This window comes from Macaca nemestrina, chromosome 10, assembly GCF_043159975.1.
Source record: "Macaca nemestrina isolate mMacNem1 chromosome 10, mMacNem.hap1, whole genome shotgun sequence".
NCBI lineage: Eukaryota > Metazoa > Chordata > Mammalia > Primates > Cercopithecidae > Macaca > Macaca nemestrina.
The window spans coordinates 119,504,381-119,532,122 of NC_092134.1; the positions used below are offsets into that span (position 1 = coordinate 119,504,381).

General features: G+C 35.3%; 1 protein-coding gene across 23 annotated transcripts in view; it reads left to right on the forward strand.

Annotated features, from left to right (window-relative positions):
- LOC105492110 (C2 calcium dependent domain containing 5) overlaps window positions 1–21,793 on the forward strand; it is a 94,949-nt gene extending 73,156 nt beyond the window's left edge. For 11 of the 23 annotated variants that reach the window (XM_071072049.1, XM_071072058.1, XM_071072053.1 and 8 more), the window contains 6 exons: window positions 422–508; window positions 10,847–10,897; window positions 11,799–11,900; window positions 13,247–13,437; window positions 16,360–16,506; window positions 20,494–21,793. In XM_071072049.1, the coding sequence (XP_070928150.1) occupies window positions 422–508; window positions 10,847–10,897; window positions 11,799–11,900; window positions 13,247–13,437; window positions 16,360–16,506; window positions 20,494–20,625 (710 nt within the window). In that variant the 3' untranslated portion in view covers window positions 20,626–21,793. The remainder of the gene's footprint in view (window positions 1–421; window positions 509–10,846; window positions 10,898–11,798; window positions 11,901–13,246; window positions 13,438–16,359; window positions 16,507–20,493) is intronic. The other 12 variants (XM_071072050.1, XM_071072061.1, XM_071072066.1 and 9 more) reach the window with 4 other exon arrangements.
- The last annotated feature ends 5,949 nt before the right edge of the window (window positions 21,794–27,742 follow it).

Genomic DNA, 27,742 nt, shown 5'->3' on the forward strand with positions numbered 1-27,742 from the left:
TTGATAAGATTTGAGCAGTGAGTTAATGTCAGGTAGATGTATTAAATGATTATGTGTTCCGATATTTGTCAAAGAAGACATGTAACCAGTTTAAGTGGCATAAAAACTAGTAATGGACAAAGTGTAGGATATTAATTATTATTATCTAGCATTTATTATTTGCAAAGCACTGTGCTAAATTACTTACAGATATTAATTTCTTAAAGCCTCACAACAGTCATACCAGGGAAGATAGCACCAGTCTCAGCATCATGTAGATGAAGGATTTCCATGGGAGAAATCAGGGAGAAAATGACCAGAATAAATTGGGGCGGGAAGGTGGAGCTGAGAATATGTATATGTATGTTGTCACAGATTCTTAATTTAAAAAAATTAATAATAGATCATTACTAAATAACTGGTATTTTTCTTGCCTTTCTAGCCTCTACAGATAATGAAGAACTTTTACAGTTTCCACTGGAACTGTGTTCAGATTCACTTCCTTCTCATCCTTTTCCACCAGTTAAAGGTTGGTTAAGTAAGGGAAAAAGCAAACACAAATCCTAGTTTCTAGTTCCTTTCACTGCTTCTTCATTATAGACAATCTTACTACCTTGAGGTGAAAATGTATCCTTCATTCCCTCATTATATGTTTCTTCATTTTCATAAAGGGGATAAATTAATGTTCCTCTTATTTTAATTTCTCAAGTAATTTCATTATAAGGTATTAAGGTAATTTTTCCTGTGATATTCCATTCTCATACCTTAATGTGTTAAAGCTTTATTTTCAAAGGTTTGGATTTCCCACTGTAACTATTCACACATAGAATACTTGATATTTATATTATATTTGGTAAGTTTTTTCCAGCAACAATTAAACCTTCACAAAAAGTTTTGGATTTTCCTGGACAACAGAATGCTTTTTTTTCAGAGGATATATGAAGAGGTTTTGAGTGGGAGTAGTACAAGTGAGAAAGGGATGAGCTTCCGGTCTTTGCTGTGGCGATAATTGAAGAACATTGTTATGTACTTATATAAGACACTGCAATTTTTTTTTTCCGGTGCAAATTGATAGCTCCTTACTTTAATAGCAATAAATCTATTTTGATCTGCATAATCTTTGGAGAAAAGTGGGAGGTATTGTTTTCCTTTCTCATCTGATTTTAGTATAATTTTTATTACAAAAAAATTAAAATTACTATACCTTATTTTGTAGCATTATGTATTAGATAAATATAGTATGTGTTTTTCACTAAGTTTGTTTTGAGAAATGATATAGTTATTTGAAATCAGCTATTCAACTTTTATGTCTTATAATACAATGGATATTATTTTATGATTCCTACTCGTTATTTGATACCAAATTATGTATAATACAGAATAGTTTTATATTCACTTTACGTATATGTCAACAGAATCTTTATTAAATCAGTACAAAGTCTGTTTAGTAGATAAATAGAACTTGTCTTATATTTCGAAGATGAAAAATAAGCTGCTTCCAGATTCTGAACTTTGTAACGTGGTAACTGTGATCCTTTTTCCTTTCTGTCATCACCTAAAATTCTGATTTAGAACTCCATAGAGAATTGTAGCATATCTCAATATCCTTGAAAGAATAGAGAGGAAAAATCAAATTCAAAGGGAATGTGAGTTCAGATTTATGAATTAAATACAGCCTCCAGGCAGAAAGCAGAACTGTCAAGAGTCTTCCTTGGGCCAGGCCTGTTGGCTCATACCTGTAATCCCAGCACTTTGAGAGGCTGAGGCGAGAACATTGCTTGAATCCAGGAGTTTAAGACCAGCCTGGGCAACATAGTGAGACCCCAACTCTACAAAAAATAAATAATTAGCTGCATGTGGTGGTGTACACCTGTGATCCTAGCTACGAGGGAGGATGAGGTGGGAGGATTGCTTGATCCCAGGAGGTTAAGGCTACAGTGAGCTGTGATTGTGCCACAGTACTCCAGCCTGGGAGATAGGGGGAGACCCTCTCTCAAAAAGAAGAAAAGTCTTTCTTGAACTCACTATACAGCAAGTTTCTTTTTTTCTTTAACATCTACTTTATACAGAAATTTGTTTTTGTTCATGGTTAGTTCCATATCACTTCTAGGTATAATTTCATTTATCCTTACATCCTTACCCTGCAATAGGGGCCAAAAAAACCCCCCAAAAACAAAAAAACCTAAAACCTAATCAACAAAGGTTTGATTGATTGTTATTCTGTAGGAAAAGGTATTTGTGGACTTGGGGTCCCTGTTAACTCTGTTTTACTATATTGTTAATACCTACTGAATTTTGCAGAAGATTAGATTTAAGCTTTCTAAGTTTGACTTGTCTATAAAGACAACTTTCCACTTCTGCAGTAGCTTTCAAAATGTTTTCAAAGGAATTATAACTGGTGCTTATGTGATCGTTAGTATGTGGTATGCAAAATGATACTTTGTGAACTAAAAAAACAAGAAAATAAGAATTTGAGTATAATAAGTCCTATTTGAACAGTACCTAAAATATTTGCAACTCATTTTAGGGAGAATGGAGAGGGACCATGAGGTAGGTTGGAAAAGCAACCGACCTGTGTTTTTCTCTCAGTTCTGCTGTGGATTAGGTGTGAGAACTTGGACCAATTGCTTAACCTCTTTGAGCCTCAGCTCCTCATGTGTAAAATGTGAAAAGATTAAGATTCTCTCTAACCTTTAAAATTCCTTGGGTTTCTGTAGTTTATGGTTCTTCAATTATTAACATATTCCCATTTTTGAAAAGTAAATCAAAAGCTAAATTAGTCCTCAAGGTCACACTGAGCTTCTGTAATTTACATGTGTTCAGCTGGGTGCGGTGACTCATACCTGTAATCCCAGCACTTTGGGAGGCCGAAGCAGGCGGATTGCTTGAGCCTAGGAGTCTCTTCTCTACAAAAAATACAAAAATTAGTCATGCATGGTGATGTGCCTGTGGTCCTAGCTACCGAGGAAGCTGGGTGGTAGAATCACCTGAACCCAGGGAGGTTGAGGCTACAGTAAGCTGTGATTGTGCCACTGCACTCCAGCCTGGGCGACAGAGTGACCCTGTCTCAAGAAAAAAAAATAAAATAAAATAAATAATGATTTCAAATAACTTTTAATCAATTAAACCAATAATTTTAATTTTAAATTCTGCTCCTCTGAACCATAAAGGTTTGTCAGAGGTACCTCATGGCCTTCCAGGAGGCAGGGTGAAAGGGAGCAGAGAAGGATGGGATTGAGGGTAGGTGTCTGGATCCCCTACTTTTCTGAAACAGCGGCTTTGATTCCATGTGTTTTTATATCCATCTTCCGTATGTGATTTCACTTGAAGAAAGGGTCTCAAAAAGTTTGAAAACCATTGATTGATCATGCCACCCTTTATTGTCATCATCATCATCATCAGACCATCACATCTAATACTAATATATGTAAAACTTTTTATACTAAGTGCTTAACTGTAAAACCTATGTGCTTTTCCTTGAATATTGCATTGTAAAATCATCAGTAAACACTTAAAAGTATATCTGTACCTTTCTGTCAATATTTCTGTAGTTTTGTGAGTTGTGGTTTATGTTCCATGCTTATTTATTGTCTTGTGCTTCCTCAAGTCTTTTCAGGAGGACATGGGCTAAATATAGTTTTTAAAGTTATCTCAAAATGTTTTGGAAAATTTGAGAGTAAGATAGGTTTTGAAAAGGCCTGAAAAATATAATAGAGTCTTAAAAATGGAGTAATCGAGTGTTGTAACATGACAGAAGGCAATGTCTGGAAAAATTTAAGCATTGCCATTTAGTGGAAATAGGCAGGAAGAGAGGAAGGTAAGAGTGTTAAGGATAAATGCTCAGAAGATTTGTCTGCTTTATAAAATATGCATCCATAAGAGGCTTAAAAGTCAATTACTAATGCTGATAAATAAAAGTATAGTTTTTAAATTGTTTTGTTAAGTTGAATAAGCTGATAGCTTTTTTTTTTTACTTTCAGTAACTTTGAATTCCAGTTTATATTTCATGTTTTTAATCACAAATATGATGATTGTTAAAATTTTTTATTTCCTTTTATATTGGCTAGGGGATTAGTCTAAGCATAGTGTGTTTATTAACACTTCCATCTTTTTACTTGTAGATAAACCTTTCATTGTCTTTTTGTGTTATTGAAAATGGGTGAATGTCATGTAAAGAAATGTTCAATAATGTGTATCTTATTTCACTGTGTAGAGTAAGCCTCGGCCTGAATTGTCCATCCATGTTCAATTTTTTCTTTCCATCATTTATTATATTTGGTTTTGTTTTTAAAGGTAACAAAGTAGTTTGATGTATGTCTCAAATTTATGGTTGATTTGGTGTTACCTTGCTGGTTATCTTGATTTTTCTGATTTGATATATTAACTGGTGCTGAGCTTAAATAATTTATTAAAGGATAGATGATATGATATCAACATAAATTATTTATGTTTATACAAGAGTGTGATATGAGAAAAATGATAGCTATAGCAAACTTTTAATACAATTTTCATGTTTTTTTCTCATCATTGATATCCAAACCTGAGTTTTTCTCTGAAATGATTTTCAAGAGACCTTAAAAATAATGTATGTATGTATGGATGGATGGATAGATAGATAGAAAGAAAAAAAGAATGAGCAAAATGGGGGGAGTCTGGGTTGAGGTAATCTGGGAGAAGAGTAAAAAAAATCGGCAAGATTTGTCTCATAGATTTCAGTTTATCTCAAGAATTTTATACATGTAATTTTTATAAAAGGTTAGCATATTACTTCAGAGAAATATCTAAAGGCTTACATCTTGAGCTATTAGTTGCTGTATTGTAAGGCTTAAGAACTTAGATTAGACAAGTGTGTATAAATCATATACCACTTTAAATATATTTCAAGTTCTTAAAAAAATATTACCTAAGGTAGGATAATAGTTTTCATAAAACACTGATCGTTTAAAAATTAAAAAGGTTTAATTAAGTCAATTTTAAATACCGTTGAGTGAAACTGTATAGAAGATATGTATATATTTTTAAATACCCATCTTGTTTCCTGCTTTCCTTTTGCTTTTACTAGAGTACTTTCCTCATGTTCAGTGGCATAAGCTATAGGCTAGCAGGAATACTCTATTCATTACATTAGCTGCTGACTGCTGTGGCAAGCATAGGTTAAAATTTGGATTTCAATATAAAAGAAAACAAGTTGGCTTATACCCACAATACATTGTACTTCAAAATTAGGTGTCTACATCAGAAGTTTTTTATTGTAGGCTAGAAGAGTTACTTTTTCTTTGTTAAACCAAATTAGATTTTTTTCTTTTTAGAGACAGTCTCTCTCACAGATTTGATTTTAAAATAGTTTAACTGTTTGAATTTAATGTCTTGCTCACATTATTTTAAACTAGCAATTAGAAGTGTACATTTGTAAAAAATACAGAAGTTATCTTTTACTTTTCCTACCAACTAATAGTTTGAATTCTTATGACTATATATAATTCCTTATAGTAATTAAAAGCATTTTTATATATTAATAGTCCATTGCATGTCTGTTGTTACTATTTAAAAAAAAAATACATTTTGTCACTATGACCAAGTGTCAGCAACAATAAAAAGCTGCTAAAATTCTTGATGTTATTGGATGGCCAAATAATCAATGGCAAGTTTTAAAAGGAAAGAGATGCTCGGGGGAAGAAAATGCAGAAACCAGAAACTAACTAGAGGAAAATGTGTGAAAAACTCATCCAAGAAATGGGAAGGAAGGAAGGAAAGGAAGGATGGAAAGGAAGGGAAGGGAGGGGAGGGGAGGGGAGGGAGAGGAGAAAGGAAAGGAAAGGTAAGGAAGGAAGGAAAAAAATTGATGGAGAAGTAGGAATAAAGAATCTTTATCTCAGTAGCTTCTTCAAGGCAGCTTGAGGACAGTGAAATCCATGGTTAGAGGAAGAGGGAGTAAAAAGCAAAGAAAAATTGCATTGAGTTGCTGACAGAAAACGGATTATGTGGAAGAGAAGCTATAAAAGATAGGAGTGAGAGGGGGATTGCATGCTTGGAAATGGAAGCAGGAAAATGTAAGAAGCAGATTGAAGAAGAAAGACAAGTGGTTTAGGATGTCGTACACCTTTAATTAGAAACTTAAATGACCCAAATAGGGAAGTTAATTGTCTTTGTTATCTAATATATGTACTACCGAGGTATCACAGTTGAATTTTTCCCTTGTAAACTGTCCAAATTGAAGCTAGTTTTATCTTTAGGTATGCCTTAGTAATTTGTAACTGTAATATGGCAGTTTCCTTATCAATTCATCAATATTTGAGTATTGTTATAGATCAGGTTGATACTGAATGTTTAGGTATATCATTTGTCTATCCCAGTCATGAAGTTAGATTTTATACTTATAAAGCATAACTAATCAATGCAGTATCGATTGATGGAAATTCCTAAAGAAACATAAAACCCAGGTTTGATCATAATAAAACTGAGAATGTTTAAATAGGAAAATAAAACATAAATTATAATGACTCTCAATTTTAATCTGCCAGAGAATCATTTGTAGTAACTGTAGTTAACTTTTGTAGTAACTAGTTAATCATTTATAGTAACTTTTTTAGTTTTAATAATTTTTAAAAGACATTCAGATAAGATTTTCTCAAATATTTTTTAATTATTTAGAGCAAAGATGATCTGTAAATTCTAATGATATAAAGTGGGTAGTCAAAAAAGGTACTGATCAGTATAGAAATTTATTACTGTATTTATCTTTGTTTGGTACTACTGTGACAAAACACTTGAGACTGTGTAATTTATAAAGAACAGGCATTTATTGGCTCTCAGTTTTGGAGGTTGGAAGTCCAATATCAAGGTACCAGCATCTGGCTGGGGCCTTCTTGCTGCGTTATCACAGGGCAGAAGGGCAAAAAGAGAGCACGAGGAGGTCAAACCTCCCTTTTTATAATGGCACTAATCCCATCCATGAGGGTGGAGATCTAGCCTAATCAGGCCTTAAATGTCCTACTTTTTTTTTTTCTTTCTTTCTTTTTTTTTTTTTTTTGAGATGGAGTCTCCCTCTGTCGCGAAGGTTGGAGTGCAGAGGCACAATCTCAGTTCACTGCAACCTTTGCCTCTCGGGTTCAAGTGATTCTCCTGCCTCAGCCTCCCAAGTAGCTGGGATTATAGGTGCCTGCCACCATGCCTGGCTAATTTTTTTTTTTTTTTTTTTTTTTTTTTTTGTATTTTTAGTAGAGACAGGGTTTCACCATATTGACCAGGCTGGTCTCGAACTCCTGACCTCAAGTGATCCACCTGCCTTGGCCTCCCAAAGTGCTGGGATTACAAGCATGAGCCACCGTCCGGCCTTTTTTTTTTTTGAGACAGGGTGTCACTCTGTCCCCCACGCTGGAGTGCAGTGCTGCGATCTTGGCTCACTGCAGCCTTTACCTCCTGGGCTCAAGCGATCCTCCCACCTCAGCCTCCTGAGTAGCTGGGACCACTAGCACCCCCTCGCCTTTCTAATGTTTATATTTTATCATAGTGATGGGGTTTCAACATGTTGCCCAGGCTGGCCTTGAGCTCCTGAGCTCAACGTACCTGCCCACTTCAGTTTCCCAAATTGCTGGGATTACAGGTACACTGCCCCTGGCCAGAATGTTCTACTTCTTAGTACTGTTACAATGACAGTTAAATTTCAACGAGTTTTGGAGGGCACATACATTCAAATAATTACTGCAGCTAACAAATACCTTTGCCATTGATTACGACAAGTTATTTAGAAGAATGGAAAAGTCTCAGACTTTAGATGCACTGGAGATTGTCTGTTTGAGGGAGGAAGAATCATTTTTGTCAATAATATGCTCATTTCCACTAAATTGCTTTCAACTTGGGTTAGTTTCCCTCTCACACCACTAGACACAGGGCTTGTTAAATATTGCTAGAGTGCACTAGGGGAATAATAAACCATAGCCCTGTTTTGCTTTGCTAAGTTTCTAGGGTCATTTATTTGGGGCTTGCAGGGTTATCACTTAATGGTGACTTTAAAAAAAATGCAAAATAATCTTCTTCTTGTATTAAATGGGAAACCAAATTATAAGAGAAGTGGACTGTTGTGTGGCTTGAGACTCTGCAGCTAGAAGGGAGATCTGACATGAAAAGCATTTGTTTCAGACTCTTCCATATAGATCTACAAATGGCACACAAGTGAGCACAACTCAACAAAGTCTGAAAGACTTGAGGAGATTTCTACCCTTGAATAATGAAATATGTTGTTTTTAAATTCGTATTAGCCTAGAGATTGCATATTGTTTTATTTCTTTTAAATCAGAACTCCCAGTTTGTCAGTGAGCCAGACTGCATGTATCTGCAGTACCTTCTCTTTTGAAAAGCCTATCATCTGAGAAGCCAAACTCTGATCAGGAGGAGCAGAGGGCCTGGGAGTTTGAGGTCATCAGACATTTGAGGTATTCAAACCAGTCCAAGGTGCTGATGTCTATCTGCTGCTGGGAGCAGCTGGCCTTGGGCCTCTTGGGCCTTTTTTTTCTGGGAGAAAAATTAAGATAGCAAGCATGTTAAAAGATGAACCTGCTCTCCCTAAGTGAAATCAAAATCTTCTCCCTTAAAAACTTTGGTTTTCAGATTTTTATTCAGATACATTCATATTTGAGGGCAGGGAATAAACATTTTCCCTCCCTTTTTTCCCTCTTCACCCTTTATAAATTTTGTGGGGTAAAAGTAATACATGTATATCATGAAAAATTCAAATACTACAAAAATCATATAGTCCAGAATAAAGCTCCCTTCTCCATTTTCTTCCCCAAGAGGCAACTACTTTTAACAGTTTGCTGTCTGTCTTTCAAAGATACTCTATTCATCCTTTTTAAAAAACACAAGTATTTTACATATCATTGTGTACCTTGTTTTTTCCACTTGATATTAGAGATGGGAACAGATACTTAATACATACTCAGGTAAGCTCTTTCTTTGTACATTTGCCATTAAAATATATGCAGTTCCTACTAGGGAATTCGATATTAATCAGATAATATCAAGGTATACAAAAGATTTTAGTTTTAGTGATTTTTCAGAAATTTTTAAGCCATTCCTCTTTCCCCTGCAGTTTAAAAAAATTGCACGGAATTCCTAATACCAGCTATATGTTCTGTAATTCTACACCAACCAAATCTATACTGCACAAGACATATGAGACCCTCAGGACCCTCTCGGAATATGTAAGTTAGGGGTAGGACAGTTGGTGTCCCAGTCTCTCCATTGAGTCTATTTCTGTGCTGAGTGTCCCTGCAGATCAGGTAAGCCTCTGAGTGTCAGCTCTGTGCTGGTCTTTCTGTAGGTCTCATCTCCTAGACTTCCAAAGTCCCTCAAGATCCTGAATCAGGAGGACTTTTCCTATCTAGATCTCCAGTCAGCGAGCATGATGGTCAGGGCATGTCCACAGCGTGGTATCCTCACAGGCCTTTCGTGAACTCCACCTGGTGATCCCTTTTATTTATCAGCTCTGTATATGCTGCAGTATTAGCTAGTGGTCAATTGCTTTATAAAAACTGTGGGCCAGGTGTGGTGGCTCACACCTATAATCCCACCACTTTGGGAGGCCGAGGCAGGCGGATTACCTGAGGTTAGGAGTTCGAGACCAGCCTGGCCAACATGGTAAAACCCATCTCTACTAAAAATATAAAAAAATTAGCCGGGTGTGGTGGTGGGCACCTGTAATCCCAGCTACTTGGGAGGCTGAGGCCGGAGAATCACTTGAATCTGGGAGGTGGAGGTTGCAGTGAGCTGAGACCGTGCCACTAACCTCCCACCTGGGCAACAAGACTAAAAGTCCGTCTCAAAAAAAAAAAAAAATTGTGTTGGTGGGTCGTGGTGAGATACTTGCATTGGATTTTCAATTAGCAGCAATATTCTATGGTAGAAACATTCTGTACAAATAATGTTTTGAAAAGTTTTTTAAATTAATTTCAGCATGTTATCAAATCAACACATTAAGTAGAAATTAAAAAATTGTATCTATCAATTTATCTATACTTAAACTGGCCAACCGAAATTATTCTCAGTGCTTTTCATGAGTTATTTCTAAATTGGCAACACTATTCTTTTAGTTGTAAAATTCTTTCAAACAAAACTTTAAATATTCTAATGTGGGTAGAACATGAGCATTAAAAATTATGAAGTTTTTTTATAGTGCTATTTAAATTTGTACAATACCTTAAATACCTGTAATAAAAAATATCAGGGAAAATTCTGGATGCTACTGTTATGAGGTTACTGGAAAGGGAGTGATACTGCCTGGGATTCCTAGTTATCTCTGTGATAACTCATTTTTTAGTTTTGCAAAGTCTTGATACCACCAGAGGGAGCTGTTGATATCGAAGTCCTTGAATGAAGAAGGTGGTGGTGAGGAGAGTTAAGACTAGGGAGCAGCTTATGCTGATCTATGAAGCATAATCATTATCTTGTCTGTAATTTTTAATCTTACAGGCTCTCCCCCACAGCAAACATTTCCCCTCTATGTTTCATTTCAGCTATTCTTCCCAACACATTGGCCCTTTTCTCTGCCTGGTCTCACATCCTGCTTTCATCATACTCACATTTGTTACTATGTTTATATTTTCTTGTGACTGAAGTTTCTGAAACTTTTTTTGTGTTATAGTAAGCAAGTAGTCTCCTTTGGCATGGTATTTATGAACTGAGCTAGTTTTCATGTGTCAATAGAAACTGCATTTTAAACCTAAATGCTTTTATTTGGTTTGCTTTTGCAATGAAGCCATAAAGATTTCCTCCTATTCTTCTGGCTTATAGAGGTATTAACAAATAACAAAGAAGAGGTACTGGCTTGTACTTAGCATCCGAGCTAATGTTGTTCATATTGTCTTATTAGAACACCTGGAGAGTGCAAGTTCTAACTCAGGTATACCAGCTGCACAGAGAGGTGAGTTTGTCTAATTAAGCAAATAGTCACCAAAGGTGTAAAATTCTAGTTTGGTGGTGCATGAAATTATAGACATCAAAGAAATGCACTGGACAATATGGCATAGACACCAAAATCTGGCTTTCTTTTTTTTTTTTTGTAGGTAGAATATGTTCTTTTAAAAAACATCAATTAAACTAATATTTAAATGTTTTAGTATGTTAATGGTTTCCCAGTTTCTAAGCATAAAATTTTAGCTCCTTAAAATTTCTTCCCAGCTTAGCAGTAGTAAAAGTTATTCTTTTAAAAAGGGGGAACTTGTGAGGCTCACACCTGCCCCAACCCCGTATTATCAGAGGCTTCATTGCCCAAAATCAGACATGGAAACAAAACATTAACAAAAATGGCCCTTTGGTTTTCCTCTTACTGACTGTAGAAGATATTTTAATAACAGATAAGTCAACTAGTAACTTTTTTAAATGTGTTCTTCAACATTTGATTCTCTCTTTTTTTAAATTTTAGGGTAAAACTAGGGAAATGAATTATTCACAAAGTTTTGATTATAAAATAGGAACAACTGAAATATTATAAATTAAGAAGAGTAGGAAATAAAGTTAGTTAAAATGCAGTATGTGGTCCTTTCACTGATATTTATGTTAGACCCCAATCAGGCTCTCCCTAAGAGACCACACAACTATGACATCACCAAAAATGCTCAGCCTGCTAACTGAGAACTTGGTTTTGGACAAATCAGTGTCTAAAGCTTGACTCTTTACTATCTCTCTTATCTGACTTGAAAAGGACCGTTCTTTTTCTGAGTTACAGTTAAATTACATCATCGAAAGGAGTGTTAAGACGAGTAAGAGACATCATCCATATTTTTTTCTTTGTTTTTTCTTTTGTTTTCTGTCTGTGTTTTCAGCAACGTCAGTTGATTACAGTTCCTTTGCAGACAGATGCAGCAGCTGGATAGAGCTCATTAAACTGAAAGCTCAGACCATAAGGCGTGGATCAATTAAGACAAGTAGGCGGATGTTTCTACCACATTATGATAATCTGAGAAACATATCCCTGATTTCCCAGTGGTAAAAGCTAGACCTTACTACCCAGTAATAACATTGCCAATCCATCATGTATTAGAGTGTGAAAGCTGCAGACTCTAAGGGTCATTTAGGAAAAGCTTTTGAAAGGCCTTTAGATTTATTAGTTTTACCTATAGAATTGTGTTTTTAAAATTTTCCTTTTTGTGCAGGCATTTTTAAAAGTATATAAATAGATATTATATTGTTCTAGTTGAAAATAAATTACCAACTCTCTTATTGAAGAGACATTCTTCCAGGACCCAAGGTACTATTTAGTATGTGGCATCTGTTGGTTTATTAAGTGTGATATGCAGAGGGCTAAATGAATAAAGAATTTCTGGAGAGAAAGTAGTTATTACCTTACTGCTAGAATCAGAATCATTACTTATATGTTATCTTTACCCCATGTGTTTTGGTAAATTTTGAGGTAAATGTATTTGAGTGAAAGAGCTTACCGTATATTAGAAGGGGAAAAAACTACATTTCACAGGAAATAACATAGGATGTGAAACCAGCCAGATCTGGTTCTGAATCCTAGAAGTGCCATTTTAATAGCTATCAGACCTTGGGCAAGTTACTTAACTTCTCTAAGCTTCCATTTCCTCATGCATGAAATGGGGATGATGATGATAGCCTATGTTTCTGGGTTGTTGTAAGGATTAGATATATATATGTCTGTCTTATGGCAGTTATTTAATAAGTGGTAGCTATTGGTTTTTTTTTTTGTTTTTTTTTTTTTTTTTACTTTATAAACAACCAGCTTTTAGCTAGCAGAGGTCATTGTGTTAAGCTTTTAAAACTATGAGTTGGTTTTCAAAAAGGTTTGGAAAAAGCAAATATCTTACAATTAGATAACATAAGGTTTATCTACAAGTTGACAATGATGAAGTCGTCTGAAAAAGATGGAAAAATTGCGCTGGGAAATATAACAACTTTCACACTCTCCTTGTAATAATTTGTTCCTACAGCAGATAATTTTAATGCTCTGCCGCTTTTTCTTTTTCTTCACTTTATAACCAATCATTGTGTGTGTAGCTATACTGCATCAACATTTTCTTTTGCAGGAATGCCATTTTTCTTCCAAAAGAATTCCATTCCAGCATTTCCTCTCATGTTTTTCTGTCTCTCTTTTTTAATTGCATGCAGTGCATGATAATTTCTTTTCTTTCATGACATGGCTTAGCCTCACAGACAGCTGAATGTTGTCACCACTTATTTGGAAACCTCAGGGAATAATTGTGTTACCAGCGTCTGTTCTGAATGTTTTCTCCTCTTTCTCCAATTTTAGCCGTGACAGTTGAAAAAGCAAGTCCAGTGGGTGATGGAAATTTCCGGAATCGTTCTGCTCCACCTTGTGCAAATTCCACAGTTGGGGTTGTTAAGATGACACCTCTTTCTTTTATTCCTGGAGCAAAAATAACTAAGTATCTTGGGATAATTAACATGTTTTTTATTCGAGAGACTACTTCTCTTCGGGAGGTAATTTTATAGAAGTTATTTCATTGTTTTTTTGAGTTTTCTCTGATTGAAGATTTAGTAACAAAACCAAACAAGTTTCAAATTGTTATGTTTTGCCAAAAATAACTTACAAATATTTATTTATATTTTAATAATTTATCTGGATTGAGTCTAGAGTTTATTTCATTTAGCAGCTAGAATTATCACAAGAATTATGTTAGTTTTAAACCTATTTATTGTTAAAAATCTTAGAACCTTATCATATAGTAAATAAAACAAATATCTGTGTTCAAATAGAGGTTTAAAATAGCCCTTAAAGAACAGCTTCATTTTCTCAGTAATTTAGCAACTTTTGACAGATCACATTTAGAAATAATAGAGGACTCTATTATGGATATATGTCTAAAGAGATACTTTATGTAATTTAGCTCTGCTGTTTCTTCCTACTGAGAAAGGAATGAAGCTGCTCATCTTTTACTCTCTCCATTAGTGTATGAGGATGACATTTCTTCAATCTTATCTCACACTGAGTATCATTAAACTTTAATTTGGTTTTTAAATAACAAGTTGTAATATTTTACTTGATGTGGAAAAAGTTCAGAATCAGAGTCAGCCTGTTATATCTTTTATAACACAGGAATTTAAACTTAAAAAAATTATATAATGTCATATGTTAAGGAACAGGGGCTGCCAAGCAAATTAATATTGTGAATAGGGAAATTTTTTAATTACTGAAGTGTGACGTCCAATAATCTTTTCAAATTTTACTTTAGCTGCAGTTTGTATTTTTAAAAAGTATATTCATTATAAAGACGAATAAGGCACACTTAGCTGTGCCCTTTTTCACCAGCAGTGTTTCTATACTTTCTTAGGAATAACAGCCTGCACGCTATCTTTAATAACATACCATCCTGCGCCTAGCACAGTAGCTGGCACAGAGTAAACACAATATGTTTTTGTGTAAATGAATGAATAGCTTCTGACAGATTATTTAATTACTTAGATGGATGTTTTCTTTGAGGTAAATTAGGCCAGGCATGGTGGCTCACGCCTGTAATCTCACCACTTTGGGAGGCCGAGGCGGGTAGATTGCTTGAGGCCAGCAGTTCGAGACCAGCCTGGCCAACATGACAAAACCCCTTCTCTACTAAAAATAGAAAAATTAGCCAGGCGTGGTGTCACATGCCTGTAATCCCAGCTGCTCGGGAGGCTGAGGTACAAGAATTGCTTGAACATGAGAGGTGGAGGTTGCAGTGAGCTGAGATTGCACCATTGCACTCCAGCCTAGGTGACAGAGTGAGACTCTCTCCTCCCCCAAAAAAAGATAAATTAGTTTTTATATCACTCTTAATTATGTTAAGATGAAAAATAAACTATCAAGATATTCTCAAAAACCTTTTGATAGAGAATTAAAATAGATGATACTTCTCTACATCCATTTACATTTGACAAAGATTTGGTGCGAAAAGCTGGCATGTATTATGAATTAACCTTTCTACTTGCTCTTGGTAGCACATGGATATTACACTATTTTGAATCCATAAAATTTTATTTCCTAAGCCTTCTTGATACTTAAGCTCCCATACCTCAAAATGTTGCTTCTTGGTGGATTTTCCATCAACAGAAACTTATAATATTAACTGTGTAGCACAATATTCCAAATGTGTTAATTGCCTGAGTTGTTTCCTTACAGTTAATTAATAGTTTTTAAATTAATCCTCTACAGAGCTACTGTGTCATCAGAATTTTTTGATTTAATAAACAGGAGGAAATTGATAAAAGTCAAAGAAAAATATACTGAACTGTGATTGAGTTGGAGGCAGGCTGAAGCAACTCCCTTAATTCCTTAACTACAAAAAGAGATATCTTTACAAAACTATATGTAGTATCCTCAGGCTTTTCAGAAAGATGGATTTTTCCCCTTCCAGTTTAAAGTTGGAAATTTCCTCCTAGACTGTAAATAAGTACAATAGAATTTGTGGAAACCTAGGTTGAAAAGCATTTGAAGCTATTGACTAGCCTTTGATTTCTGTTTTCCTTGTTTTTGAATATGGAAAAAGTACCCTGAACTACTGGATTTTATTTCCTAACAGTTATGTATAGAATTCTTATTATATGCACCTGTTGAACTAGATGTTAGCATATAGTTGTATGCAAAACAGATACAGTCCCTGACCTAATGGAACTTACAATCTAGTAGAACTGGAGCATGGTAGACAAAAACAAATAATCATAGAATTAGTATCTAATTACTAGGGAGAGTAAGTAATATAAAGAAATTGAACAGAGGCTATCAGAGAATGTAACAGAGGAATTCAACTTATAGTTCACAGTCAGAGAAGGTATCTCTGAAGACATTATAGGTAAATTGGGACCAAGGAGTGAATGAGTTGTTCTGTGGAAAAAACAAAAAAAAACCTGAGTGAAAAGTCTTCAGGAGCAACATGTGCCAGTGAGCCTGAGGTAGGAAAAGTGCTTGTGCATTTGAGAAACTGAAAAAAAGGCAAGTTTGATTGAACATGGTTCAGGTTCAGAATGAGAGATATGGATAGCAGGTAAGTTTTATTGTTTAGGCTTATCATCAATTTGTTTTAATGATGATGAGCATGATTTAATGGAGATGTTGAAGGTGGAGGCACAATTTGAATTCTTGCCCTGCCATTTACTTACTAGCTGTTTGATCATAGCTAGTCATGGGCAAGTTACAAATTCTCCGGGCTTCAGTTTTATCATCTGTAAAGTAAATGTAGTAAATCCTTGCCTGGACATGTGTTCAGTCAAGTTTGTTCATTCAGTAAATCCCCATTGTGAAGGAAGTTTAAGTTATTTGGTATATTAAGATAATTTAGGATGTTTTAATATATATTCTTTGACATTTTGCATATATTCCTATATCCATACACATGTATCTATGGTATGATTTTCCTGTGTGTTATTATTTAGGAAGGAGGAGTCAGTGGTTTTCTCCATGCTTTTATTGCTGAAGTGTTTGCAATGGTGAGAGCTCATGTTGCTGCGTTAGGAGGGAATGCTGTTGTCTCCTACATAATGAAGCAGTGTGTCTTCATGGAGAATCCAAATAAAAACCAGGTAAGATGCAGTTAAAAATTCCTGATTGGCGGGAACCTGAGAATTTCTTCCATGGCTTCCTACCCCTAACCCCCTCCAAAAGAGAATTGCTCTTTAGAACCCTTTGAGTCTAGATGTGTAAGACATTTTAATGAATTTCTTAATAACCATGGTCATACATAGTCACAAGTCAATACATGTTATTTCGGCATTTCAGGTAACTAGGTATTATTATTAATCACGTCTGGAATTTGTCCTCCTGAGTTACTGTCTCCACCCTCTTTTTGGTAAGTGTTTGGAATACAGTGATAGCTAACTGAGGAGAGCTAAAGATGTCCTTTAGTTTGGACTATGATGCTGTCCAGTTTTAGCTGCCTTACTAATGAAGAGTATATCATAGTGAGACCAAAGTGCTTGCTTATTTCTAATAAGTAGTGTATTCTGTTAATGGGGATGAAAGCAGTTAGTTTAAATCTTAAAATAAATTTCTAAATTTTGTGTTAAGATAATAACTCACTTAAAATTGTTAAAATTTTTAAAAAATTAATTAACTATACTAAATAGTGTGAAATACCTTAAACGCAGTTCTTCCCAACCTGCTTCTCTTGGCACACATCAAAAATCCTATTTCTGTGGTCCACTGGTATACTGTGGTAAATGCATGAAGCTGTATGTGGCTGCTGGTAATTGGCCCTGGGTTTCTGACCCAGGTTACTCCCCTGAGAGCAGAGGGGATCAATATCTTGGCAGACACAGAGCTTAAGAAGCTCTAATATAGACTAATTACTTATCATCTAAGCAGGAGTAAAAATGAATAGATGTGTGTGTATATATATATTTTTTGCCCTACCTGTACATCTGGATAATTGTAACCAAAGACAAATCATTTAAATTCTTAGTATCATTGTTTTTTTCATTAATAAAATTATCTTACAGTGAAAGTGAGTTGTTGTCATAAATATAAAAGCAGTTTGATAAGACATTATGGAAATGCAAAATTGTTTTAGCTTTATTTAAGAGATAGGGTTTTGCCATATTACCCAGGCTAAACTCGAACTCCTGAGCTCAAGCGATCTTCCCAATCTCAGCTTCCCTAGTGGCTGGGACTACTGGCACATGGCACCACACCTGACTGGTTTTAGTTTTATTTTGAAGTCATGAAGTTTAATCAATTTCTTCAGAAGGGTACTTCATTTACTAAGTTCTTTTCAGGTTTTCTTGATAGTTTACACATTTTCATAACTCATGGTATGTTAAACTTCATTAAGAAGATGTTGAAGAAAAATAGTGATAAACAAAACTATGAGACAACCTTCTGATAAATTTTGGCAATGGCTAAGGCACGTTAGAGGGAGAAGGGAAGTTATGAAACATCCTAGGAGGATTTTTGGTAGATAATTGGGGCATATCTAAAGCTCAGTGAGGCTACTGCAGTTCTGGATTTGCAACCAGCTTTTGATAAGATCTGGAGTGAAGGAGATTGTGTGGAGTGGTCAAAAGGGGTACATGGGGAGAAGAAAGATTGAGAAAGGAACAGTGAGAAAGGCAGAAGGAAAACCAGGAGCGCTGAGAACTACCTATACACAGATCATTTGAAAGTGGAAGTAGAATGGAAACCAGGCACATCCTGAGCAGGAGTGTTTGATACAATTTGGTATTATCTGGTCATAAAGAAAGCAGCTATTAGATCTTGAAATTATATTCAACTGGGTACTTCTTTGTAATAATTTATTTGATATAAGAGGATTTTCCCTAGTTTAAGAATCCTTTTTTGCTTCATTACTTTGTATTTGAGAATGAGATTTGTAGTTTTGGGTTTTTCCCAGTGTTAAATTTATACAACTTGTTCACTGACTTAATTAGCACCTTAACAAATGCCTCAAAATCAGCTTATCCAGAACAAAACTTCTATCTGTGCCTCAGTTTTCTCATCTATGACATTGGGATAAAAATTGGGGAAATCATGAGTTAATATATGTAATGTGCTTTGTGCCTGGTGGATAGTAAGCACTGTAAAGGTTGTTACTATTATCTTTTAAATGTTTGTCTTCAATGATTTCTCACAAGACAAAGTCATGCTTCTTAATATGTCCTACAAGGTCTTCCACGTTCTCAGGTCTTCTACCTTTTCAGATTCATCTGTTGCCCCCCTCACCTCTCCTAACATACCCAAGACGTAGATTGAATTGTTTGGTTTTCCAAATGAACTGTGCTTTTTTTTTTTTTTTTTTTTTCCTCCCATTTCTGGTACTTTGTAGTGTTGATATTAACTCCATTTTGTAGGTGAAAAAACTGAGGGTTAAAAAACTTAAGTTTGGTTTGAGGCTATAAATAGAAAAGCTAGAATATACCCAGATTTTCCACCACCAGCCCTCTTCCTCTGTACCTAAATGATAACTGTCAACGGCTGATTACCACTGAGGTGCACACATCATAGCAGGTGCCATGATTTATGTCATTAGCTTCTCCCCCCACTTTTATGTGAGATCTTGCATGTACACAAAAAATGTAGAGAACTGAACACAGACATTCTTACAACCCTCAGCTTAAGAAATAAAGTATTAAAAATATGGTTGAAGCCTCAGTGGGCCTATTTCCTCTTCAAACTGAATGAACTATCTTAATTTTGTCATTCCTATGCATGCTTTTATATCTTAAAACAATTAATTGTAGTCTTATTTTGTATCTAAAATGTTTTAATATATTTTTGAATAGGTAGCACATGATTAAAAATTCAAAAAGGTATGAATGGAAAAGTCTCTCCTTGTCTGCTATTCCAGCCAGTCAGTTTTCCTCCCCACATGCAACCAAATTTTTCTTTTTGGTAACTTCTAGAGATGTAACACTCCAAACTATGTAACCAGAGAGATTTTATACATACAAGCAAATATATATTCTTTTATTTTCCGGTTTAATATAAGTGATAGCTTTACAGTACATACTGCTTCTCAGCTTGCTCTTTCAGCTGATTTTTCTTGGCAAGGTTTTCATTTTAGGACATAAAGATTACCTTTATGTTTGTTACAACCACATAACACTCCATGGTATATGTCGATCGGAATTTCTTTAATTAGTCCCCTACTGATAAACATTTAGGTTGTTTTCAGTAAATGTTGTGCTAATACATACAGTGCTACAAAAACAATGTGATACATAAGTGATTAGCACAAGTGTGAGCATCTCTGTAGGGAAAATTTCTTAAAACAGAATTGCTAGGTCAAAAGTAGTACCTTTGTAATTTTCATGGAGATTTCCAAAGTTCCCCTTCATTGAGATATTTTGCACTTTATATAAATATATAAGGATATATATAGTTATGTAAATGATTTTATATTGTATATGTCATTTTGCAAATTGCTTTTGTTAATTCATCATAATATTTACCCATATTGATTGAGCTTTAGGTCATTTTTCACTTCCATATAGTATTTCAGATATGAATATTCCACAGTTTATTTTCATTTCCCTTTTGATGGGCATTTAGTTTGTTTCTAGTGTTTTGCTAAACATGATGCAGTGAAAAGTCACTTATTAATCTTTGTTGCATACATGTCCAAGATTTCTCTAGGGAACACATATACATGGATTTAATGGATCATGCAGTGTGTTCTTTTTCTGCTTTAGGAGATGGTTCTTTTCAGGATGGTTGCACTTCCCACTGCAGTGTTAAGTATGTTGCTGTTGTCCCGTGTCTTTGTTAACACTTGGTAACATCCAACTTTTACATTTTTTGCCAATATATATGAAGTGGTGTCTCGTCGTCATTTTAATTATGTATCTCTAATAGAGGGCTTGAATATGTTTTCATATGTTCACAGGAGCTCCTTGAGTTTTCTTTCCTGTGAATTGCCCTCTTGCCCTTTTCTCATTTTTCTGTTGGATTGTCTATCTTTATCCTAAAATTTAGAAGCCTGTGCTTTTTTGGCTGTACAGCACTGCCCCCTGTGTAACAGAAGAGTATGAATGTGTTGAGTATAACTGAACCTGTCCTGTTTATTGTTCTTATAGGCACAGTGTCTTATAAATGTAAGTGGTGATGCAGTGGTTTTTGTTCGTGAATCTGACTTAGAAGTGGTGTCATCTCAGCAACCTACTACCAACTGCCAGTCATCATGTACTGAAGGCGAAGTTACAACCTGAGGAAAATTAGGAAAAAAGAGTTCAACTAAATGAAATTCATCAATCTCTGTTATTTTGTCATTATCTTCTTAGACTTAAAATTGAACTTGAGATAAATAAGGAAGAATTGAGTAGATTTTATTTGCCTGGAGTCTTTTGGAGGCATGAGAATTTTCTAATCTTGACATTTTGTTTGCCTGTTCTAGACAGGCCCTGTGGGATCTTGACCCTTCAGTAAGTTAAGATAAATTTTTAAAAGAACTGTAGCAAAGATGGAACCTTTGTAATTTATGTTGATTTTAATAAAATCATAATTTAAAAAATGAAATGGGAAGATTGTCAGGAAATTAGGATAGCTACTGTAGTGTAATTTAGAAAAACTAAGCAAGAGATTCTCCAATTGTTAGTGAGTAAGCAGTCTGATTTGAGAAATGTGTGGGGACAACGGAGAAAAGTTTTCAAAAAACTACTATGTAGATTTCTGAATGTGTTTTATTTTGATGAGGAATTTGGTAACAACTGAAAGGGAAAAGTGCTTCAGCCATCTTTTGAAAACAAGTTAAAATTCTGGAACTTGTATCTGTAATACATCCTAACTCCTATAAAAGAAAATAATCTGTCATAGCTGGTGTCCTTTCACTGAAAGTTTTAATACTGTCTCTAAGGAGAGAGGAAAAGATTATTATATAATTTTATAACTGGCAATATTTGAGTTAGTATTCGGCTAAAAGAGACTTGACTTCAACTGGGATGAAAATGTCAGTGAATTTTGTTGAAGTAGTAAAAATACAGGTGACTTAGTAGGAACATAAAATTATTTTCTAATAAGATGATATTGCACTCCTACCAAATAAACAGGATTTTAGTAATATCTGAGGGATTTTTGATGGTGAGTTAGACTGTATTTGGCATAGAATTTGGAAATGTAACTTGAATGTAAATAGGCTGCAAAATGTTGAATGTATACATAGAAAGACTTCTTCTGTCGATGCCAAATACCTGTTGTAAATGAACCTTAAATATTACATTCCTCCTTTGCACAGTAATATTTCTTTATAACACTTACGATTTTTCCTCCCAGGACAACAAACAGCCCTTAAGAGTCATTTCTTTGTTATCACAGGTGTCAATATTTTTCTGTATTTTGTTTATAATTTTATTTTTTAAATAAAAAGTTTATAAAAATAAACTGGAATATTCCTAAATCTCTTTTTTACTTCCATCATATACCACTGTCAGTTTTCTGAATCACTTTCTATCTGATCATCTCCATTCATTTCTTCAGTCAACAAACATCTATTGAGCACCTATTAAATGCATGGCCCTGGCCTTAATTTTGGAAGGGGTGTGTGTTTGCAATTTTGGCTCTTTTATTGTTTCAGGTTAGGTAGGTATTCATTCAACAACTATTAAATGCCTGCTAGATGGTAGGGCACAGTTTTAGGCAGTGAATGAAACACAAAAGTTCTTCCTCTCATAGAGCTTAAAGTCAGTGTTTACACAGGTAAGTAATTTGTAAGATGTGGTAGTGCAGTATTTTAATAATTGCTAATATTTATTGAATGCTTACTGTGGGCAGCCAGTCTAATAAAGATGTTTTCGTATTAACTCTTTTAATCCTTATGGAAACCTTATTGTTAAGCACCAGTTTATAGTTGAGGAAGCAGAATTGAGAGTTTATGTGAGTTGCCCCAAAGACAGTAAATAGCAGCCAAGATTCAAGCACAGGCAACTTGGCTCTAAAACCTACACTAGTAAGTGAGAAAATGTGAGTGTAGCTTGAAATAGAGGTACTTCCCAAAGGAGACAGTATTTTAGCTCAAGTCAGGAAAAGTAGCTCACTGGAATTTGGTATTCCCAGTTTATTCATCCATCCATCCATTCGTCCAGCCATTTGTCCGTCGAGCAGCTGTTCAGTGATTGCATAGTGTGCTCTAGAGTCTTTTCTAGGCAAAGGAATAATACAGCCATTGCTAATTGGCTGTTTTGTGCCATGTCCTGTGTACGATAATTCATAAAACAAGCCAGGTGGGATTATCTCTATTTTAGTATGAACAATTGTATACTCATGGTGAGACCCAGACTGATTTCTGTCAAAGCTGGAGTTGCCTTAACCACCCAGACTTGCTGCGTATTTGCTCACATGGGCCTGTTTGCTCCTGTGGGCCACCTTTGAAGCACAATCATCTGGACCAAGATTGGTTCCTTCCAGAAAGGCTAATGTTACCCAACACCCCAAGAGCTGCTGCTCTTTCACTATGTGTAGATTATCCCTGAAACATGAGCATGTGTAATGGACATGCTAGGACTTACTCTTTTGGAAATAGGCCAGTTTACAGCATTTACAGCAGGTCTAACATGCCCTTCATCTTTCATCGCTGCTCCAAGGGGAAATGACTCAATTTAAAGGAACTCATTGTCCCACTTCCTCCACCTCCTCTCCCATGATCCATTATCATCTGGCTTTTATCACCTGTTCCGCCCCTGAATTTGAACATGCCAAAGATAGAAGTATTGGATTGCAGTATTAAGTATTTGGCAAAAGTTTTTTTTTATGCATACAGCTTTTTCATAAGTGCATAAATGGGATTATATAAACAATGTTTAGAGTAGTTTTATTTTTTACCTTTTTGCCTGGTTTTCTCTTCTTCCCTATCACATCCCTTCCAATCCATGTTAATAACCGAGTGTGTATCCTTACATATTTTGAAAAATCTGTTAGATATAATTTAAATTCAACAAAATTCATCTATTTTAAGTGTGTAGTTTGAGCTTGGCAAATATACATCATGTAACCAAGTATGGAACGTTTCCATCACCAATAAAGTTCCCTGGTGTCCCTCCTCAGTCAGTCTACTCCCTCTTCCATGTCAATGGGATCTTGTGCTCGGCAACTTTCGTTTGGCATAATGCTTTTGAGATGCATCTATGCATGGACAACGTTTTTGGCCAGTGGGAATAATCGAGTTACAATAATATTGTAACTTTTTACAATATCTATACTTTTTATTATGGACAGTGTGACCATCTTTCCTTCTTTCAGCTTCTTAATGAAATTGACCTCTATGGGGGCTGTCCTTAAGCTTCATCAATTTTCATACATCTTGAATTGCTCCTATGTCAGTATGTCTCTATCAGTAAAAATTTACTATGTCTTATTTCCATAAATGTCATTACTACTTAGCCAGTTTAGCTTGAGTCAGAAGTCTGGAAGATCAAAACCTATCCTCTTTCCAATACGCCACCGAATCTCATGGCACCAGGTGGTGCATAAAGACGTGGAAGCATAAAAATGTGTGTTGTGTGGAAGCAACACATCTATTTACAAACTGTCTTTTTTTCCTTTTTCCTTCAGAGGAGGGTCTTTTTCAGAGTACTTTTGATAATCTGATCTAAGCTCTGGACCTTTTTTGTCCCCCAAAATAAGCATACACATGAACTTTTGCATACTACTTCAGGAGGTTTATTGAAACCACTTCTTTGACCCCAGGATGAATAAGGAACCACGCTGAAGAAAATGTTAGGAATGGTTGGATAAATATTATCCTAAAAAGTTTGGTTTCTTTCTAATAGAAAAGTCAAGGCGCTATAAAGACTCAATCGCTCGCTCTCTCTTTTTATATATATATATATAATTAAATATAATATTTATATAATTAATATAAAAACATAGTTATATTTATATAATTCATATAAATCAACATTTATGTTTATAAATATATATATTTAGTTAACAGATTGTTAATTATTAATATATAACTGATATATAATATATATTTAATATTTATATATAACATAATTATATATATAAATTATATAGTAACATACCTATATTGATATCTGAATTTATATAAATTGGATATATAATTATATAATTTTTTGAGGTTTTTTAATAGAAAAGATTGCAGATATTAATCTACAACAGTTGTTTTAAATTATGTATACATTGTGGAATGATTAAATTGAGTTAACTAGCTTTTTTTTTATTAAATTGAGCTAATTCGCACTTTTTTCTTTTGTGGTGGGACCACTGAGAATCTACTTCTCTTAGCAATTTTCAAGAACGCAATACATTATTAACTGTAGTCACTATGTGTACGATAGATCTCTTGAACTTATTCCTCCTATTTAATTGGAATTTTGTATCCTTTGACCAACATCTCCTAATACCCCACCTCTGGCAACCACCATTCTACTATCTACTTCTATGAGTTCAACTTTTTAAAATTTCACATATACTATGTAAGATCATGTGGTATTTGTCATTCTTTCCTGGCTTATTTTACTTAACATTGTGTTTTCCAGGTTCATTCATGTTGTTGAAAATGGCTGAATTTCCTTATTTTTAAAGACTGAATAGTGTCCCATTGTGTATAGATACTATATTTTCTCTATCCACTTATCTGTTTATGGACACTTAGGTTGATTTCATAACTTGGCTATTGTGAAAAACGCTGTTAATGAACATTGGAGTGCAGATACCTCTTTGACATACTGATTTCATATCCCTTGGAAGCATGCAGAGTAGTGGGATTGCTGGATCATATGGTAGTTCTATTTTCAATTTTTTGGGAAGCCTCCAGACTCTTTTCCATAATGGCTGTACTAATTTATATTCTTATCAACAGCGTGCAAGTTTCCCTTTTCTCCATGTACTCTCCAACAAAGACTATATTTTTACATATAAAAAATAAAAATATAAAAGTGGTTCCTCTGCTTTTTGAAAGTAAGACTCTTGTCTGTAAAAATCCTTCTAAATAAACATTTGTTCACTGGAGTTTTTTTTTAAAGACTATATTTTTAAATATTAAAAAAAAACCTCAAAATAAGGAGAATAATGGACTCCCAAAGATGTCCCCAACTTAATCCCCTGTGAATATATTACCTAACATGTCAAAAACTTTGCAAATATGATCAAGGTTAAGGACCTTGAGATGGAGACATTATCCTGGTTTATCTGGGAGGGTCCTAGAATCTAATCACATGAATCCTTAAAAGTGGAAACAGGGTATAAGAGGTAAGAGAGATTCTATGTGAGTAGGACTGGACGCAACACTGCGACTTTGAGGCAGAGGAAGAAATGTGAGCCAGGTGCCGTAGCTAACTCCTGTGATCCCAGAACTTTGGGAGGCCGAGGCGGGCGGATCACTTGAGGTCAGGAGTTCTAGACCAGCCTGGCCAACATGGTGAAACCTTGTCTCCACTAAAAATACAAAAATTAGCCGGGCATGGTGGTAGGCGCCTGTAATTTAGGAGGCTGAGGCACGAGAATTGCTGAGGTGGAGGTTGCAGTGAACCGAGATTGTGCCACTGCACTCTAGCCTGGGCGATAGAGGAGACTCAGTCTCAAAAATAAAATAAAAAATATAAAAATGTGTGTGACCTCTAGACTCTGGGAATAACTCTCAGCCGACGGCCAGAAACCATCTCAGTTCCACAATACAAGAAACTGAATTATATCAGAAATTCAAATGAACAAGGAAGTGTGTTCTCCACTAGGGTTTCCAGAAAGGAACAGTCCCGCCAATGACTTGATTTTAGCCTGGTGAGACCCATGTCAGTTCTGACGTACCGAACTGTAAGGTAATAAGTTTGTGTTGTTGAAACCACTAAGGTTGCGGTAGCAACAGAAAACGAATACAAATTCCCATATAAGTTCAACTATAGAGATATATAAAGTGTAAAATTACCGTACAGCTGTGCTATTTGTGATAATAACATCCAATAGAAAATGCTTCACAAATTCAAGGTACACGCACTGTTATCTCTCTTATTTTTCCTAACAATTTTGTGTATACCCATATGAATAATTAGCAGAAGTCCAGAATCTCCTGCCTGTAAGCTCTTCCCTACTTCTGGAATCGTCCAGCAACTTTAAGGCTCAATGCAGTCCCCAAAGGGTTAACGGCTTCCACATCCAAGCGGCCATAGCGCAGGAACCTTCTCGGTTCACTCTTGCGTCTGCTTCTTGCAATCACACGGTGGCGCTGTTGGAATGAGTTCCACACAGAACAGGGCAGTAGCGCTTCAGGTGATGATGCAATACTAACCAAGACTCCTGCACGGGCTTCCCAGGGGTCTTTAGGCCATGCCTAATCTAGCCAAGAAAGTCCGCCCAGGTTCAGTTCCCAGTGCTCACCCCTCTAGTTCTCATTCACAGCTGCCTCTCAATGGACCAGGAAGCCCCAGGGGCTCCTTATCATAACTGGTTCTGGGGTTTGTCACTTCATAGCGATATCCTCAAGTGCTTCCAGGGACCTTTCCCTTATTCCCCAAAGGGAATCATGTCAGGAAATTCCAAAGTATTCGTACACATCCTTCTAAAGGGAGTTTAGCAATGTCAGGATGATTTTCTGGTAATAGAGGACTTGCTGATACCTCTCATTACAGTTAATCTTTTAGAGCATAATTCAACTTTTAAAATGATCTTTATATGGTAAAATTGATAATTTTGTCATGTTTATTTATTTTTATTTTTGTTAGTTTATTTTTCCATAAGTTATTGGGGTACAGGTGCTATTTGGTTACATGAGTAAGTTCTTTAGTGGTGATTTGTGAGATTTTGGTGCATCCATCACCTGAGCAGTATACACTGCACCATATTTGTTGTCTTTTATCCCTCGGCCCCCTCCCACTCTTCCCCTTGAGTCTCCAAAGTCCGTTGTATCATTTTTATGCCTTTGTGTTCTCATAGCTTAGCTCCCACATATCAGTGAGAACATATGATGTTTGGGTTTCCAATCCTCAGTTACTTCACTTAGAATAATAGTCTCCAATCTCATCCAGGTCACTGCAAGTGTTGTTAATTCATTCCTTTTTATGGCTGAGTAGTATTCCATCATATATATATATATGTGTGTGTGTGTGTGTGTATATATGTGTGTGTGTATATATGTGTGTGTATATATATATGTGTGTGTGTGTATATATATATATAACAGTTTCTTTATCCACTCGACTGATGGACATTTGGGTTGGTTCTACGATTTTGCAATTGTGAATTGTGCTGCTATAAGCATGTGTGTGCAAGTATATTTTTCAAATAATGACCTCTTTTCCTCTGGGTAGATACCCAGTAGTGGGATTGCTGGATCAAATGGTAGTTCTACTTTTAGTTCATTAAGGGATCTCCACACTG